General features: G+C 47.9%; 2 protein-coding genes and 1 non-coding gene across 3 annotated transcripts; 2 read left to right on the top strand and 1 right to left on the bottom strand.

Annotated features, from left to right (window-relative positions):
* Positions 1-2,753: 2,753 nt before the first annotated feature.
* LOC119895560 (heat shock protein beta-11-like) lies at positions 2,754-3,832 on the bottom strand. The gene has a single exon (XM_038708740.1). The coding sequence runs from the start codon at positions 3,772-3,774 to the stop codon at positions 3,127-3,129; it is 648 nt and encodes a 215-aa protein (XP_038564668.1). The 5' UTR covers positions 3,775-3,832; the 3' UTR covers positions 2,754-3,126.
* Positions 3,833-6,230: 2,398 nt separating this feature from the next.
* On the top strand, positions 6,231-6,303 carry trnaa-agc. Its single transcript has one exon. It is a non-coding gene; the product is annotated as a tRNA-Ala (tRNA).
* A 1,577-nt stretch (positions 6,304-7,880) lies between these two features.
* On the top strand, positions 7,881-10,792 carry LOC119895561 (early growth response protein 1-like). Its single transcript, XM_038708741.1, has 2 exons — positions 7,881-8,670; positions 9,048-10,792. The coding sequence occupies exons 1-2, from the start codon at positions 8,457-8,459 to the stop codon at positions 10,283-10,285; spliced, it is 1,452 nt and encodes a 483-aa protein (XP_038564669.1). The 5' UTR covers positions 7,881-8,456; the 3' UTR covers positions 10,286-10,792.
* Positions 10,793-13,718: the final 2,926 nt, after the last annotated feature.

Consider the following 13,718-nt stretch of genomic DNA (forward strand, 5'->3'; position numbering starts at 1 on the left):
ACACACACACGATGTGACCCCGTAACACACACACACACACACATACACAATGACCCCGTAACACACACACATGCGGTAACACACATACACAATGACCCCGTAACACGCACACCTGTCTCACGCCCTTCCCGGCCCGTCGCTCCGTGACTCCCTCACCTGAACCTGAACATGTGATTGTGTCGAAGGAGAAAGAGGAACGTGTCCTGTGGCTGTTTCACTTTCAGTCTGTTCGTTCTGTTTTTCTTAATATTTCTGATCTGATGTCTGAGCGCGACGGCGAGTCGGCGATGAACGCATCGTGTCTGAAAAAAATAAAAATAAAAGAAGCTTCCGGACGGAGGAGGAGCAATCGTGTACAAAGTTAGCGGAGAGACTCGGACATCTTATGTCTTTTAGAAATGTTTTTTATTGTATGTGATTAAAAAAAAAGAACAATGACAACATGGCGATTTGAAAAGCAGTTTGTGAATAAATTAAGTTTATTGAGAATTATTTTACAAAGAAAGGGGAAAGCTGGCGTCGTGTGTTTTATTCCCATCATGTCAATCAGAAACCAGTTCATTCAAAGAGTGCTGCAGCTCAAGGTCACGGCTAAAGGACGCAACGCCGCTTTTGTATGTTTTAATCAGACTGTATGAAAGAAATGGACCTGTCAGTCAGCTTGTAGCCCCGCCCTAAAGCCTCCCCTGCTTCCTGGTCTCTGTTCCTCTAAATGGGACCATAATTTACTAAATGAACATCATGCTGTGTTGAAGAAGACTTGAAACTAGCGACTGAGACCAGAAACTCATCAGGAAAGTGTTTACTGAGGGAATAAATCAGCTGACAAGTAGAAACATTTTCTCACAGACTTCTATACAATCACACTTCTTTCTGCAGCCGCTGGAGTCGCCCCCTGCTGGCTGCTGGAGAGGACGCAGGTTTAAGTCGCCCCCCTGCTGGCTGCTGGAGAGGGCGCAGGTTTAAGTCGCCCCCTGCTGGCTGCTGGAGAGGGCGCAGGTTTAAGTCGCCCCCCTGCTGGCTGCTGGAGAGGGCGCAGGTTTAAGTCGCCCCCTGCTGGCTGCTGGAGAGGGCGCAGGTTTAAGTCGCCCCCTGCTGGCCGCTAGAGAGGACGCAGGTTTAAGTCGCCCCCTGCTGGCTGCTGGAGAGGACGCAGGTTTAAGTCGCCCCCTGCTGGCCGCTAGAGAGGACGCAGGTTTAAGTCGCCCCCTGCTGGCCGCTAGAGAGGAGGTGGCTTTAAGTCGCCCCCTGCTGGCCGCTAGAGAGGACGCAGGTTTAAGTCGCCCCCTGCTGGCTGCTAGAGAGGACGCAGGTTTAAGTCGCCCCCTGCTGGCCGCTAGAGAGGACGCAGGTTTAAGTCGCCCCCTGCTGGCCGCTAGAGAGGAGGTGGCTTTAAGTCGCCCCCTGCTGGCCGCTAGAGAGGACACAGGTTTAAGTCGCCCCCTGCTGGCTGCTAGAGAGGACACAGGTTTAAGTCGCCCCCTGCTGGCCGCTAGAGAGGACGCAGGTTTAAGTCGCCCCCTGCTGGCCGCTAGAGAGGAGGTGGCTTTAAGTCGCCCCCTGCTGGCCGCTAGAGAGGACACAGGTTTAAGTCGCCCCCTGCTGGCTGCTAGAGAGGACGCAGGTTTAAGTCGCCCCCTGCTGGCTGCTAGAGAGGACGCAGGTTTAAGTCGCCCCCTGCTGGCCGCTAGAGAGGACGCAGGTTTAAGTCGCCCCCTGCTGGCTGCTAGAGAGGACGCAGGTTTAAGTCGCCCCCTGCTGGCTGCTAGAGAGGACGCAGGTTTAAGTCGCCCCCTGCTGGCTGCTAGAGAGGACGCAGGTTTAAGTCGCCCCCTGCTGGCTGCTGGAGAGGACGCAGGTTTAAGTCGCCCCCTGCTGGCTGCTAGAGAGGACGCAGGTTTAAGTCGCCCCCTGCTGGCTGCTAGAGAGGACGCAGGTTTAAGTCGCCCCCTGCTGGCTGCTAGAGAGGACGCAGGTTTAAGGAGCTTCAGCCAATATTATGTAGTTGCAGTACTGGAGGCTGCAGTTTCAGGACCCCCGCAATCCTGGGACCGCAGTTCTTTTGCGACAGCACCATCTAGTGGAGTGGTGGTGGTAACTACCAAAGGAGGTTAACCCTGTGTGCCAGCATGTCGGCTGTGAGACCGGTCGACATGCATATAATCAGTAACTGAGGCACACGCTCGGTGATTGTTGTGGTGACGGTAACTGGTTTCGGAGGGCTGTCAAGAGTAACATAGCTAGCAAAGTAAACAAGGGTCCCAGAAATGCAGTTCCAGTCCTGGGATTGTGGTCCTGAAACTGCAGCCTCCGGTACTGCAGCTACATACGACTCGCTTCAGCACTGGCTTCACTTTCAGACCCGGAAGTTTGTGCTTGATTTTAGTCCCAAGAAGTTCAGGTTTAGCTTTGAGCCCTGCCCACCACCACAGTACCAACCACAGGATTGGATGCTGCTGTCAGTCTCAGATCGATTGACGGGTGATAATTAACCTGAATCGGTTATTAACGTTCTCAGATTTAAATGTACTGATAAAGAGCTGCAAATTTTAATCATAATGATAAAATTATAAAAAATCACTTTCAGGAGAAAAATACAAGATATGAGACCAAATATGAGAAAAGTTATTAGTAAATAGCAAAAATCTCATTACGACAATAATGTGACGTTAAGAGAAAAGTCATCATGAAGCTTTAGAAATACGTCATGAGGAAAATGTCAATATGAGAACATTTACATGATAATTATGAGATCAGATATAAAGAATAATTATTTATTACACAGGGACAGTTTACATTAATGAACGTTGGTGTACTTTGCTGTAGTGTAGACGTTACACAGTCACCCTAAAAAAGGGTTTGAGATTAAAAATCAGAAAGTTATTGAACTAGTTCAAAGCCTGCAGACCAGCAGTAAATATTAATGTTATGCTGCTGAGGAAGTAATTAAACTGTCAGGAAAGAGTTTGTTCACCACACGGACACGAAACCAAAACATCTGATAATAAAAGTTAATAAAACAAGTTTTTAACACTGAATTATTAAAAAGTGCAAGTAAAGATCATCGGCTTCCGCCAAAACCACGCTGAGACGAACAAAGACGGTGAAAAGAGGCGACGTGTGTTCTCAGTTTTTCTCAGCAGGGCTGCTCTCTGAGGAGGAGGAGCTGCCCTCCGGCCCCCCGCCGGAGGAGGAGGTGAGGGCCGGGGCCGAGGTGAGGCTGATGGGGACGACTCTCTCCTTCCCGTCAGTCGCCGGTCTCTCCCGCGGCGCCTGGATGTGCAGCCGGCCGCCCACCAGCGAGCAGGTGACGGCCTCGGGGGCGACGCCGTCCGGCAGGTCGAACTCCTGCCGGAACTCCTGACACCTGTAGGAGGAGCAGCCCTTCTCGTCCTCCGTCTTCTTCTCCGTCCTGCCGCTCACCCGCAGTTTCCGGCCCACTTGTTTGACCGACAGCTCCTGCGGTGAGAACTCCTTGGTGTCCAGGCTGAGGGCGAAGCTGGCGCCGTCCCTGCCCGGCTCCTCCTGGAAGGCGATGGGCTTGAAGACCCCCGTGTAGGACGAGGTCTGGTCGATCTCCTCGAAGATCCTCTGGTGCAGCCGCTCCATGTACTCCATGCTCTGCCTCATCTCCTGCATGTGGCGCATCATCTCCTGCTCCAGCTGGAAGAAGAGCGGCCGGGTCTCGGGCCACAGGCTGCGGACGGGCCAGTGCAGGTCCAGGAAAGGCCTCATGGTGACGGGGGACGGCTGGAAGACGCTGGGACACAACATCCTGACGGTGGTGGAGGTCTGGGTTCAGATCAGCAGCTTCAGTCTGACTGACTGTCTGACGCTTCTCTGCTCTTTATATACGAACACACGCCCTGTCGGAAAGTTCGAGCTGCATTCCTGTGTGTGTGTGTGTGTGTGTGTGTGTGTGTGTGTGTGTGTGTGTGTGTGTGTGTGCGCTCACAGTCTAAATGCAGCCCGGCTGGTATTCCTGCAGCCTGCTGCCACATGCCGACACATCTCAGCTTTGTTCTATTTCTGCTGCAGGACGCCGTCATGGTCTTTATACAGCAGGTGAAAACACACACTGACACACTCGTGCACACACACACGCTCACCATGAGTCAGTGTAAGCGACAGTCCCGCCGCTGTTTTTCTGCCCTTGTTTCTCAGAGGTTCATTAAACGAGCTGCTGGAGGACGGACAGCTGATCATGAGGTCAGCTGCTCATCTGACTGTTATAACCGTCAGGGTGACTGTTTGTGCTTCACTTTATAAAGACATGATGTCAGAACACAAGTCGTCACGGTGGAGACTCGCCTGCTCGCTTACTCGGCTGCAGTTTTCTATTATTATATATAATCAGTTAAACATATGAGACAGTATTTCATGTTGATGACTCAGAACAACAAAGTAAAAAACAGCTGTTTGCTGATCGTTTGTGAAGAGTGAAAATAACACCCTGCACCATCGTCAACTGAACGGATCATTTCTGTATTTTTAGACGCCGGTGGAAACCAGAGTCAGAGCCTCTCCCTCGTTTCCTCCGGCGTCTTCCTGCAACAACTCTCCTCTCACGAGATTTCAGACCTGTTCTTGAGCAAGACTGAGGTGAGGGGGTCACCGGGAGTCCCTCGTAGGGATCCTTCCCATGACGTTGTGACACCTGATGCAGAAGGAATACTCTGCTGTCGGTTCAGCTGCCGGCTGAAACATCTACTGAACGGATTCAAAGCGACTTACATTCGAGGAGCAACATGCAACGAGAAAGCATCAAAAACAGCACGAGTAAGGAGATGAAAGAAGAAGAGCACAGGAAGCGTATGTTAGAGGTGTTATAAGAGGAAGTGTTCTCGGAACAGATGCGGTATCTGCTCACCCTGCTGCCTTCCTTGCTATGTAGCAGAGGGGAGTTCCAAAACTCAATTTCACTCTATAACCTTTTATATTGTGACAATAAATGTACCTACGTAAGAGTCATGTCAACGCCAGCGTGTGGAAACGGGGACCAGGTTTAAACATACAGAACTGATCCTTTTCTTGAATTTCCCTCAGGATAAAGTATCCATCTGTCTTTAGACATCAGAGCTCTTCTCCAGAGCTGGATGACGTATTCAGATCCTTTACTTAAGTAAAACTGTTAAAATTTAAAATAGTCATCAGAATAAAGTTCCTATACGTCATGAGATTATCACTCGGCATGCGTTCATGTAAAAGCAGGATTTTACTGTTGTCGGTCGAGGTTGAACTGGTTGGTTAATGATTCTTTTCATTCTGGATCAGCTGATTATTTTCTCTATTAATTGATTGTAAAAACTGTGAAAATAGTTACTCAGAGCCCAAAGTGACTCCTTCACGTTTGTTCTGTCAGTCCAAACCTCAACATGATTAAAAATACTTTGAATAATAAAAAGCAGAAGCAGCAGATCTTCACATCAAATGTTTTTACATTAACTTCAACAATTAGAGTTGCCAATTACATTTCTGTCAATCAAATTAATGGACCAGCTGTACTTGTACAATCTGTTGGAGTTTAATTTATAACTAAACATATTTTATAAACTCTTCATGTGTTTGTGTGTAAAAATCAGACTTTGTAAAGTAAGTGAAGCTGTCAGATAAATGTAGTGAAGTAAAAATATCTCCGTCTGAGCTGGAGGAGAAGGAGAAAGTGGCATGAAAAGAAAATACTCAAGTAAAGTACAACTTACTCTAATTTGTACCTAAGTACAGTACTTGTGTAAGTGTACTTGGTGTCCACCTCTGTTACTCTCGCGTGAGTTTATTGCACTGTTCACACATAACGCGATAACGCGAATAAACGACCCGCCACTACTACAGCTGTGTGAACCCTAAACAAACATTTCGCTGTGATTTTATCTCAATAAACGGATCAAACTGATTCCGAAATAACGACAACATGATGTTGATGTGTTAAACATATGAATTCATGCTTTGTCAGGTCTGTCAGCAAGTCAGCAGGACAACAACTTCTAAAACGTTTGTTTTCTGAATGGAGTTCGGATCGATCAGGTCCGTGCTACGTTAACTTGTTCACAGTAAAAGTAAAACGACAACTGGAGTCAAATAACAGACACATATTTTCTTCGTCGCTTACTGTCTACAAGTAAAGTGAAGTTCAGGTTATCATAGAAATATATAGTGTAACAGAAGGGCTGTGAGTGAAACGTCATGAGTCTTTGATATATATACTGAAAGAGAGACGTTACGTTGGTACCGGGGGATTAGCTCAAATGGTAGAGCGCTCGCTTAGCATGCGAGAGGTAGCGGGATCGATGCCCGCATCCTCCACAAGCTTCCTTTTCCCGCAGAAGACAACCTGAGCTCACGTGGACTGACTCCTTCTGTTCAAACGTTTTAAGATCCTGTTAGCCACGGCACAGATCAGAAAATTCTCCTCTGTGTGTTTTGGCTTGAAGCAGACATGTTGTGGCAAGTTAGGTTTTAAAGAGACGTCGCTCTGTGAGAGAGAGGTTCTGAGAAATCAGAAGGAAAAACGCGTCCAGACGAGTTTTACCAGGTTCAAGAGTCACCGAAGTCATCCGGGAAGTTTCCTCCTGAGTTGATTAAAGAATAATCTGAACGGGTTCAGCAGATTAGGACGATACTAACTCATTTCCAGGAACTTTAAACTCAGAATAAAATGTATGGAACATACATAGTAGTAAACAAGTAAAGTAGAGTAGTAAACAACAACAATGTATAATGCAACAAGTACACACCAACAACGTGTAATATAACAAGTAAACAACAATGTGCAATACAACAGTAAACAACAACGTGCAATAAAACAGTAAACAACAACGTGCAATAAACAAGTAAACAACAATGTGCAATACAACAAGTAAACAACAACAGGATATAAACAAGTAAACAACAATGTGCAATACAACAAGTAAACAACAACAGGCAATAAACAAGTAAACAACAACGTGCAATAAAACAGTAAACAACAACAGGAAATAAATAAGTAAACAACAACGTGCAATAAACAAGTAAACAACAATGTGCAATACAACAAGTAAACAACAACAGGCAATAAACAAGTAAACAACAACGTACAATACAACAAGTAAACAACAACTACATGTAATACAATAACTAAACAACAACAATGTGCAATACAAGACAGTGTACGTAGGCTAAGAGTTACAAACACCAGCAGTTAAACTCAGAATTACACAGCAAGCAGTATAAATACACACAGTACCCGCAGTATTGAAGGCTATTTACTATTAATGAAGTTTTGTCTGTGAAGTACATGAAGCTCGTACTACTTTTGCTAATTCTACCCCACTATAATGCAAACAGGAATAAATACATACATAAATACTTTACCTACATGAAGCTGATAATACCGGAGTACATTTACTGCTGATACTTTAAATTAAGCTGACAGTATTGCTACACTGTAGTAATAGTACTTTTACATAAGTTAAACCTGAGTACTTCCACCCCCAGTGTACAGTACTACACCTGTGGTGGAAAGGAAGTAGCCTACATACTCAAGTACAAACATGAGGAACTCGTACTTTACTGCATTACATTCCAGAAACATTGTACTTTATACTGCACATGTATTTGACGGCTGCAGTTACTTTTCTGATGAAGTTTTGCAGATTGCAGATTAGAGTACTCAGTAGTGTATAAAAATACATCTCACTGTAGCCAGAGACTTACACAGTACTTGTACTTGTGTGTACTGCCTGTCAGTAGTTTGTATTTGGCTCGCAGAGCTGACAGGAAGACACCATATAAGGCGCGCGGAAGTGATGACGCCGCTGGAAGCTCTCCGTCACGTGGCCTGAGCTGTGACGTGTCTCCGGGGTTTCCGGTCATGGCTGCTGGCTGCGCTCCCCGTGCCCGGTTTACCGGCTGTGGTCCGGCCGACGGACGACGCCCGGGCGAGCAGGACCGGGAGCCGGACTCTACCGGAGCGTTCGCGCTGTTAGAACCCGCAACACAAAGAGCGCGAGAGCACCGGAGCGTTCCGCGTGCAGCCCGGTGTGCTCGCTCCCGGCTCTGCCCAAACATGGGCTTTCCTCCCCGCCATATTTGGGAACGTACGTCACGCAGGAGTCTTTATAAAGCCGGGGATCCTCATTGAAGAAGTGACAGAGCTCAAGTTCAAGTTCTCACCGTCCGCACGTGGAAACACCAACCGGAAACACACATCTGATGTTGATCACTTTCTCTGATGACACAAAGATCCTAAAATAAGATCTGAGACCCCGGAACCTGGACCCGAACACCCTCCAGCGTTGGATTCCTCCGAGCACCACCGCCCTGAGCAGCAGCAGCAGCCCGTGCAGAGCGCCTCTCCGCCGGGCTCAGCAGCGCAGAGCGGCTCGGTGCTCCCGCAGGAACAGTCCGGTACTCCGCGGCTCCAGCAGCGGCTGAGCTCCGCACCCACCGCCGCTTCTCCCTCTCCTTCCTCCAGAGACATGGCAGCGACCAAAGCGGAACTGCTCCTGTCCGCCCTGCAGCTCTCCGACCCTCTGGCCGGCCTCCCGCAGCCTCTCTCCCCGCTGGACGGGTACTCGAAGCTGGAGGAGCTGCAGATGCTGCTGCAGAACGCCGCGGCCGGAGGTTCGCTGCTGGCCGCGTCTGCGGCGGAGGCGGCCGGGCTGCTGAGCGCGGAGCCCGGAGAGTACGGAGGTGAGGACGGGCAGTGTTTTCACAGGATGTTTAGAGATGTGAACACACAGCTCCTTCAGCTGTAACTCAAATATAATATAACATGCAAAGAGTGAAAGCGTAAAATAAGTTTGTCAAACTGAGGTGTTGCAGAATTTAAGGCTGTTTCTTAGTTGATGGTTAACCGTCATAATAAATAACCGTTAATAATTAAACAGTTCAACTGTTCCAACCGCTGATCTGATGTCAAGTCTGAATAAAGATTAAAAAGATTCAGCAGCTGTCAGATAAACTCTGACGTAATCACTACTGAGTCAGCTGACTCACAGCAGCCAATCAGATCAGAGCACACTTCCTTCTCAGGTGCTTCAGGTAATCAGCTGTTCTTCTTCTCTCAGATTGTCTGTCGGAGCTCCCGGACCTGCAGAGTCTCCCTCCCCTCACCCCCCGCCTCCCCCCTCTGGCCTACAGCGGCCGCTTCACCTTCGAGCCGGCGGCCTCCGGCGGTGGCGGTGGCTTGTGGGCGGAGCCTCTCCTCAGCCTGTTCACGGGGTTGGTCAGCATGGCGGCCCCGGCATCCTCATCAGTGACATCATCAGTGACGTCCCAGCCGAGCTTCAGCTCCGTCCAGATCAGCTGCGGCGACGTCACCTCAGTCTTCTCTGCGACGCCGACGTACACCACCGCCGCTGGCTCCGACCTCACTGTCGCCCCCGCCGACCCCCAGCCCGCCTTCCAGCCTCAGGGCCCCCCACCCGCCTACCCCGCCTCCAGACTCGGCCTCCAGCCGTCCTCCCTGGTGGTGCCGATGCTCCCAGACTACCTCCTGCCGCAGCAGCAGGACGGCGAGCTGGGCCTGACCCAGGACCAGAAGCCGGTGATGTCACAGAGCCTGAACTCATCGCAGCCTCCGCTCACGCCGCTCTCCACCATCAAAGCCTTCTCCTCGCAGATCCAGGCACAGCCTCAGGGCTCCGCCTCTGGCCCCGCCTTCCAGGCCCTGCTCACCAAATCTAGCCGGAACAGGAAGTCTCCCGCGGGCCGGCAGTGCAAGACGCCGCCGCACGAGCGCCCGTACGCCTGCCCCGCTGACGGCTGTGACCGCCGTTTCTCCCGCTCAGACGAGCTGACGCGCCACGTGCGTGTGCACACGGGCCAGAAGCCGTTCCAGTGCCGCATCTGCATGCGGAGCTTCAGCCGCAGCGACCACCTGACCACGCACATCCGCACGCACACCGGCGAGAAGCCGTTCGCCTGCGCCGAGTGCGGGCGCAAGTTCGCTCGCAGCGATGAACGAAAGAGGCACGGCAAGATCCACCAGAGGCAGCGGGACCGCAGGACCGACAGCTCCTCCTCCTCCTCCTCCTCTGCTCCCATCGCCATCAGCACGCCACCCGCCTACTGCTCCCCCCCCACTTCCTGCTCTTCCTCCCCCGCTCACAGCTCCTCCTCCTCCTCCTCCTCCTCCTCCTTCTCCTCCCTCAGCATGCAGGCCGCCTCCCCCTGCTTCACCTCGTCACTGTCGCACGTCTACACCTCCTCGCCGTCCCCCCACTTCTACTCCTCCTCCTGCTCCTCGCCGATGGGGAGTCCTCAGTCGGAGCTCGCCTCCCCGCACAGCGCCAACATCTGCTGACAGACAGGAAGTCCTGTCCCCTCGTGACCTTTGACCTCAGACTGAATCCCGTCTGACCGTCCACACGGACACCAAACTGGAGATAAGGGCTTAGCGACGAGGTCAAAGGTCAAGGTGAGGAGCGTTTCTCTGGTGGCGCAGGTGAAACACCTCGATGTGTCAGACTCATTCAGTTTGAGCCTTCTCAGCCACCGTAGTTGTGTCACTTTCTGGACATGAACTTTGACCTTTAGCAGTGGAATAAAAACTCTCAGGACCAAACTTCATAGAGAAAACTGCTAAATTAAGGAGACTTCAAACTCTGTGGCTGTGAAGACTTTCTTTTATGAACGAGTGTAAATAGTTTGTAAGTGTACATAATGTGTACTTGTAGTATAATGTACATACTTTTATAGTTTTCTGCCTACTGCGTAGGTTCTGGGACGTTTGTCTGTTTACATGCAGGTCAGTGTCGGGTTTTATACTGTTTCCTCTTTAAGGAGCTGCAACAATAAAAACTCAAACTCATGCTGGTGCTTTTATTTCAGACCCTTTATTATGAGCTTTTGACCGGATCACATGGTTTTCATCAGCACATGTAGTTTAAGTTTATTTATCTGAGAACACGTTAATCTGCTGATGAAGACTGGACGACGGTGCTGAAAGCTCAAGAATAAGTGTGTAAGTGTCCTTTAGTGGACAGCTATTGTTTCCAAGGTTAAAAAATTAACTTGACAAATGAAGAGTTTCAGGACAGCTGAGCAGAAGAAGACCATGTGATGTGGCTGAGAGCTCCAGAATAAGGGGATCATGAGTTGGAAAATGTTACAAAATGTTAAATGGCTGAAAACAACAAATATAAACAATAATAAAATATCAAATAATCAGTCAAAAGATCAAACAATCAGCTGGACTTCCTGTAGGACAACAAAATAAAATAAATAAAGGAGGGTCAGATTTTATCTAATTATTTCCTGGGCGTCAAACATGAGTTTTAAATGGACTGTAAGATAAAAATAATTACATTTTAAAAAGATTAAAAAATTAAATGTTTTAATGTGAAGGTCAGAGTTTAAAGTGAACACACACACACACAGTTAATCCTGTGTGTGTGTGTGTCAAACAGCCAATAGGAACAGACCTTGTCACAGGCTGCTCTGCCAGTTCTCAGCAGGAACACAACACACCTTCTGACCAAATATGGTGTTTCCTGTCGCTGCAGCGGACGTCCTGATGTCCAAATAAGGAGCTTCCTGCCGGCCGGCCCTCTGCTGGCGGGACGCCCGGACTCTGTGTGTGTGTACAAGTACTTCAGCTGCAGAGTACAAAAACTCTTGGAATCAGCAGTAAAATTTAAAGTCCTGATAGGATTCTCAGCTTCATGTAGTTAAAGTATCAGCAGTAAAAGTACACAAGTATTCTCAGCTTCATGTAGTTAAAGTATCAGCAGTAAAAGTACACAAGTACTCTCAGCTTCATGTAGTTAAATTATCAGCAGTAAAAATACACAAGTACTCTCAGCTTCATGTAGTTAAAGTATCAGCAGTAAAAGTACACAAGTATTCTCAGCTTCATGTAGTTAAAGTATCAGCAGTAAAAATACACAAGTATTCTCAGCTTCATGTAGTTAAAGTATCAGCAGTAAAAGTACACAAGTATCCTCAGCTTCATGTAGTTAAAGTATCAGCAGTAAAAGTACACAAGTATCCTCAGCTTCATGTAGTTAAAGTATCAGCAGTAAAAGTACACAAGTATCCTCAGCTTCATGTAGTTAAAGTATCAGCAGTAAAAGTACACAAGTATCCTCAGCTTCATGTAGTTAAAGTATCAGCAGTAAAAGTACACAAGTACTACGGTCTCCTTACTTTTACCTAAAACGGGGAAACAGCGCCACCAAAATCCCACTTGTGGCCAAGAATATATTACATCCGTAGTGATAAGACCTGCCATAGAGAATGAAGGGAACAAGTTAAGCTCCACTGTTCCCCTACTGTGCTTCTTTGTGTGGGAGACCGTCGGTTCGAAACCGGGCAGAAACAAAGTTTGACAGCAAGTCTGAGCACGGACTGAAAGAAATATTAAATAGAGTTAAATGTAGTTTTTAATGAAAAGACTTACTTATTTTTGCCTATGTGTGAACGGGTTGTAACCTCAGGTAAAAATTAACCACATGCCAGCTTTCTTGGTTCCCTCTGACGACCTGTACGCTGCTTCCTCTGTGAAGAAATCGCTCCCGAGCGTCTTGCCTACTGATTCTGAACACAGCAACAACACTGAAACCAAAAAACGGCCAAAAAACTCTTTAATATCAAAGTGAAAATGGATTTTTACAAACTAATGTCAATAAATTTAAAATATATAAGGTAAAGAAGATGATGATGATTGAAAGCCAAATTATATTGACCGTGATTTCATGTATAAAAGGTTGAAGTTAAAATAACGTTAGCTCGTCCGCTAATGCCGAGCAGTTGCTAACATTATCCGATGCTAAAGACTACAGCTTTCCACATTACTTCACCAGCTAACGATCGATATTACCATCCTCTGTGGCGGTATTTTGTCAAAGTGTTGATTTTAGCCAGAAATGATGTAACGGTACAAAGTAAATGTGGAGAGATTTGTTTCTAAAAGCAGTAGTGAGTTAAGGCAGGGCAGCCAGCTAACGTTAGCACGGGGCTAGCTGCACGGCTCCACCTTACTACTAACAAGCATAGACTGTATATAAGAAGTGGACGTAGTCATCGTGATGTCACCCGTTGGTTTGTGGACTGCCGTTTTGAATCCTCGAGTTTGGCCGATAGAGTGCCGCCATGTCGAGTTTTTGCAACCAGGAAGTGCCCGGAAGTGACGATACGGCGAAGCTAATGGCCGTGTGCGTAGCTAGCTAGCTTGCTTGCTTAGCTAGGTGCAACTGTAACTCAAGTTAACTGTCATTTTAACAGGGCTGATAACTTTGTCCAGCGAACGACAGGCTTAAAACTAAATTTACTCACCAGAGAAAGTGAACAGCCGACTCCTAATAAGCTTTTTCAACGGCACTGGTTAAATTTACACAGCGCTGAGGGTACAAGTCACTCTATCCTGATTGACAGGTCACCATGGTAACGACTTGTCAATCAGAGATAACCCCGCCCTGAAACATACTCTGCATAATTTACTAAATGAACATCATTTTGTGTTGAAGAAGACTTGAAACTAGCGACTGAGACCATAAACTCATCAGGAAAATGTTTACTGGGGTAATTATTCAGCTGAGTAGAAACATTTTCCCGTTATTTCTAATGGAGCCGGACTTCTTTTTGCAACCAGAAGAGTCGCCCCCTGCTGGATTTTCAATAGAATGCAGGTTTCAGGGACTTCGCATTCGCTTCATATTGTAGACCGGAAGCTTCCCGCTTGCTAACAAGCAAAGTGCGACAGAAAAGAAACACAAAACCCGCAGCACCTGCACTGA

The sequence above is a fragment of the Micropterus salmoides genome, unplaced genomic scaffold, assembly GCF_014851395.1.
Source record: "Micropterus salmoides isolate LMB-PRFRI ecotype aquatic unplaced genomic scaffold, ASM1485139v1 Ms_hic_scaffold_9, whole genome shotgun sequence".
In the NCBI taxonomy this organism is placed as follows: domain Eukaryota; kingdom Metazoa; phylum Chordata; class Actinopteri; order Centrarchiformes; family Centrarchidae; genus Micropterus; species Micropterus salmoides.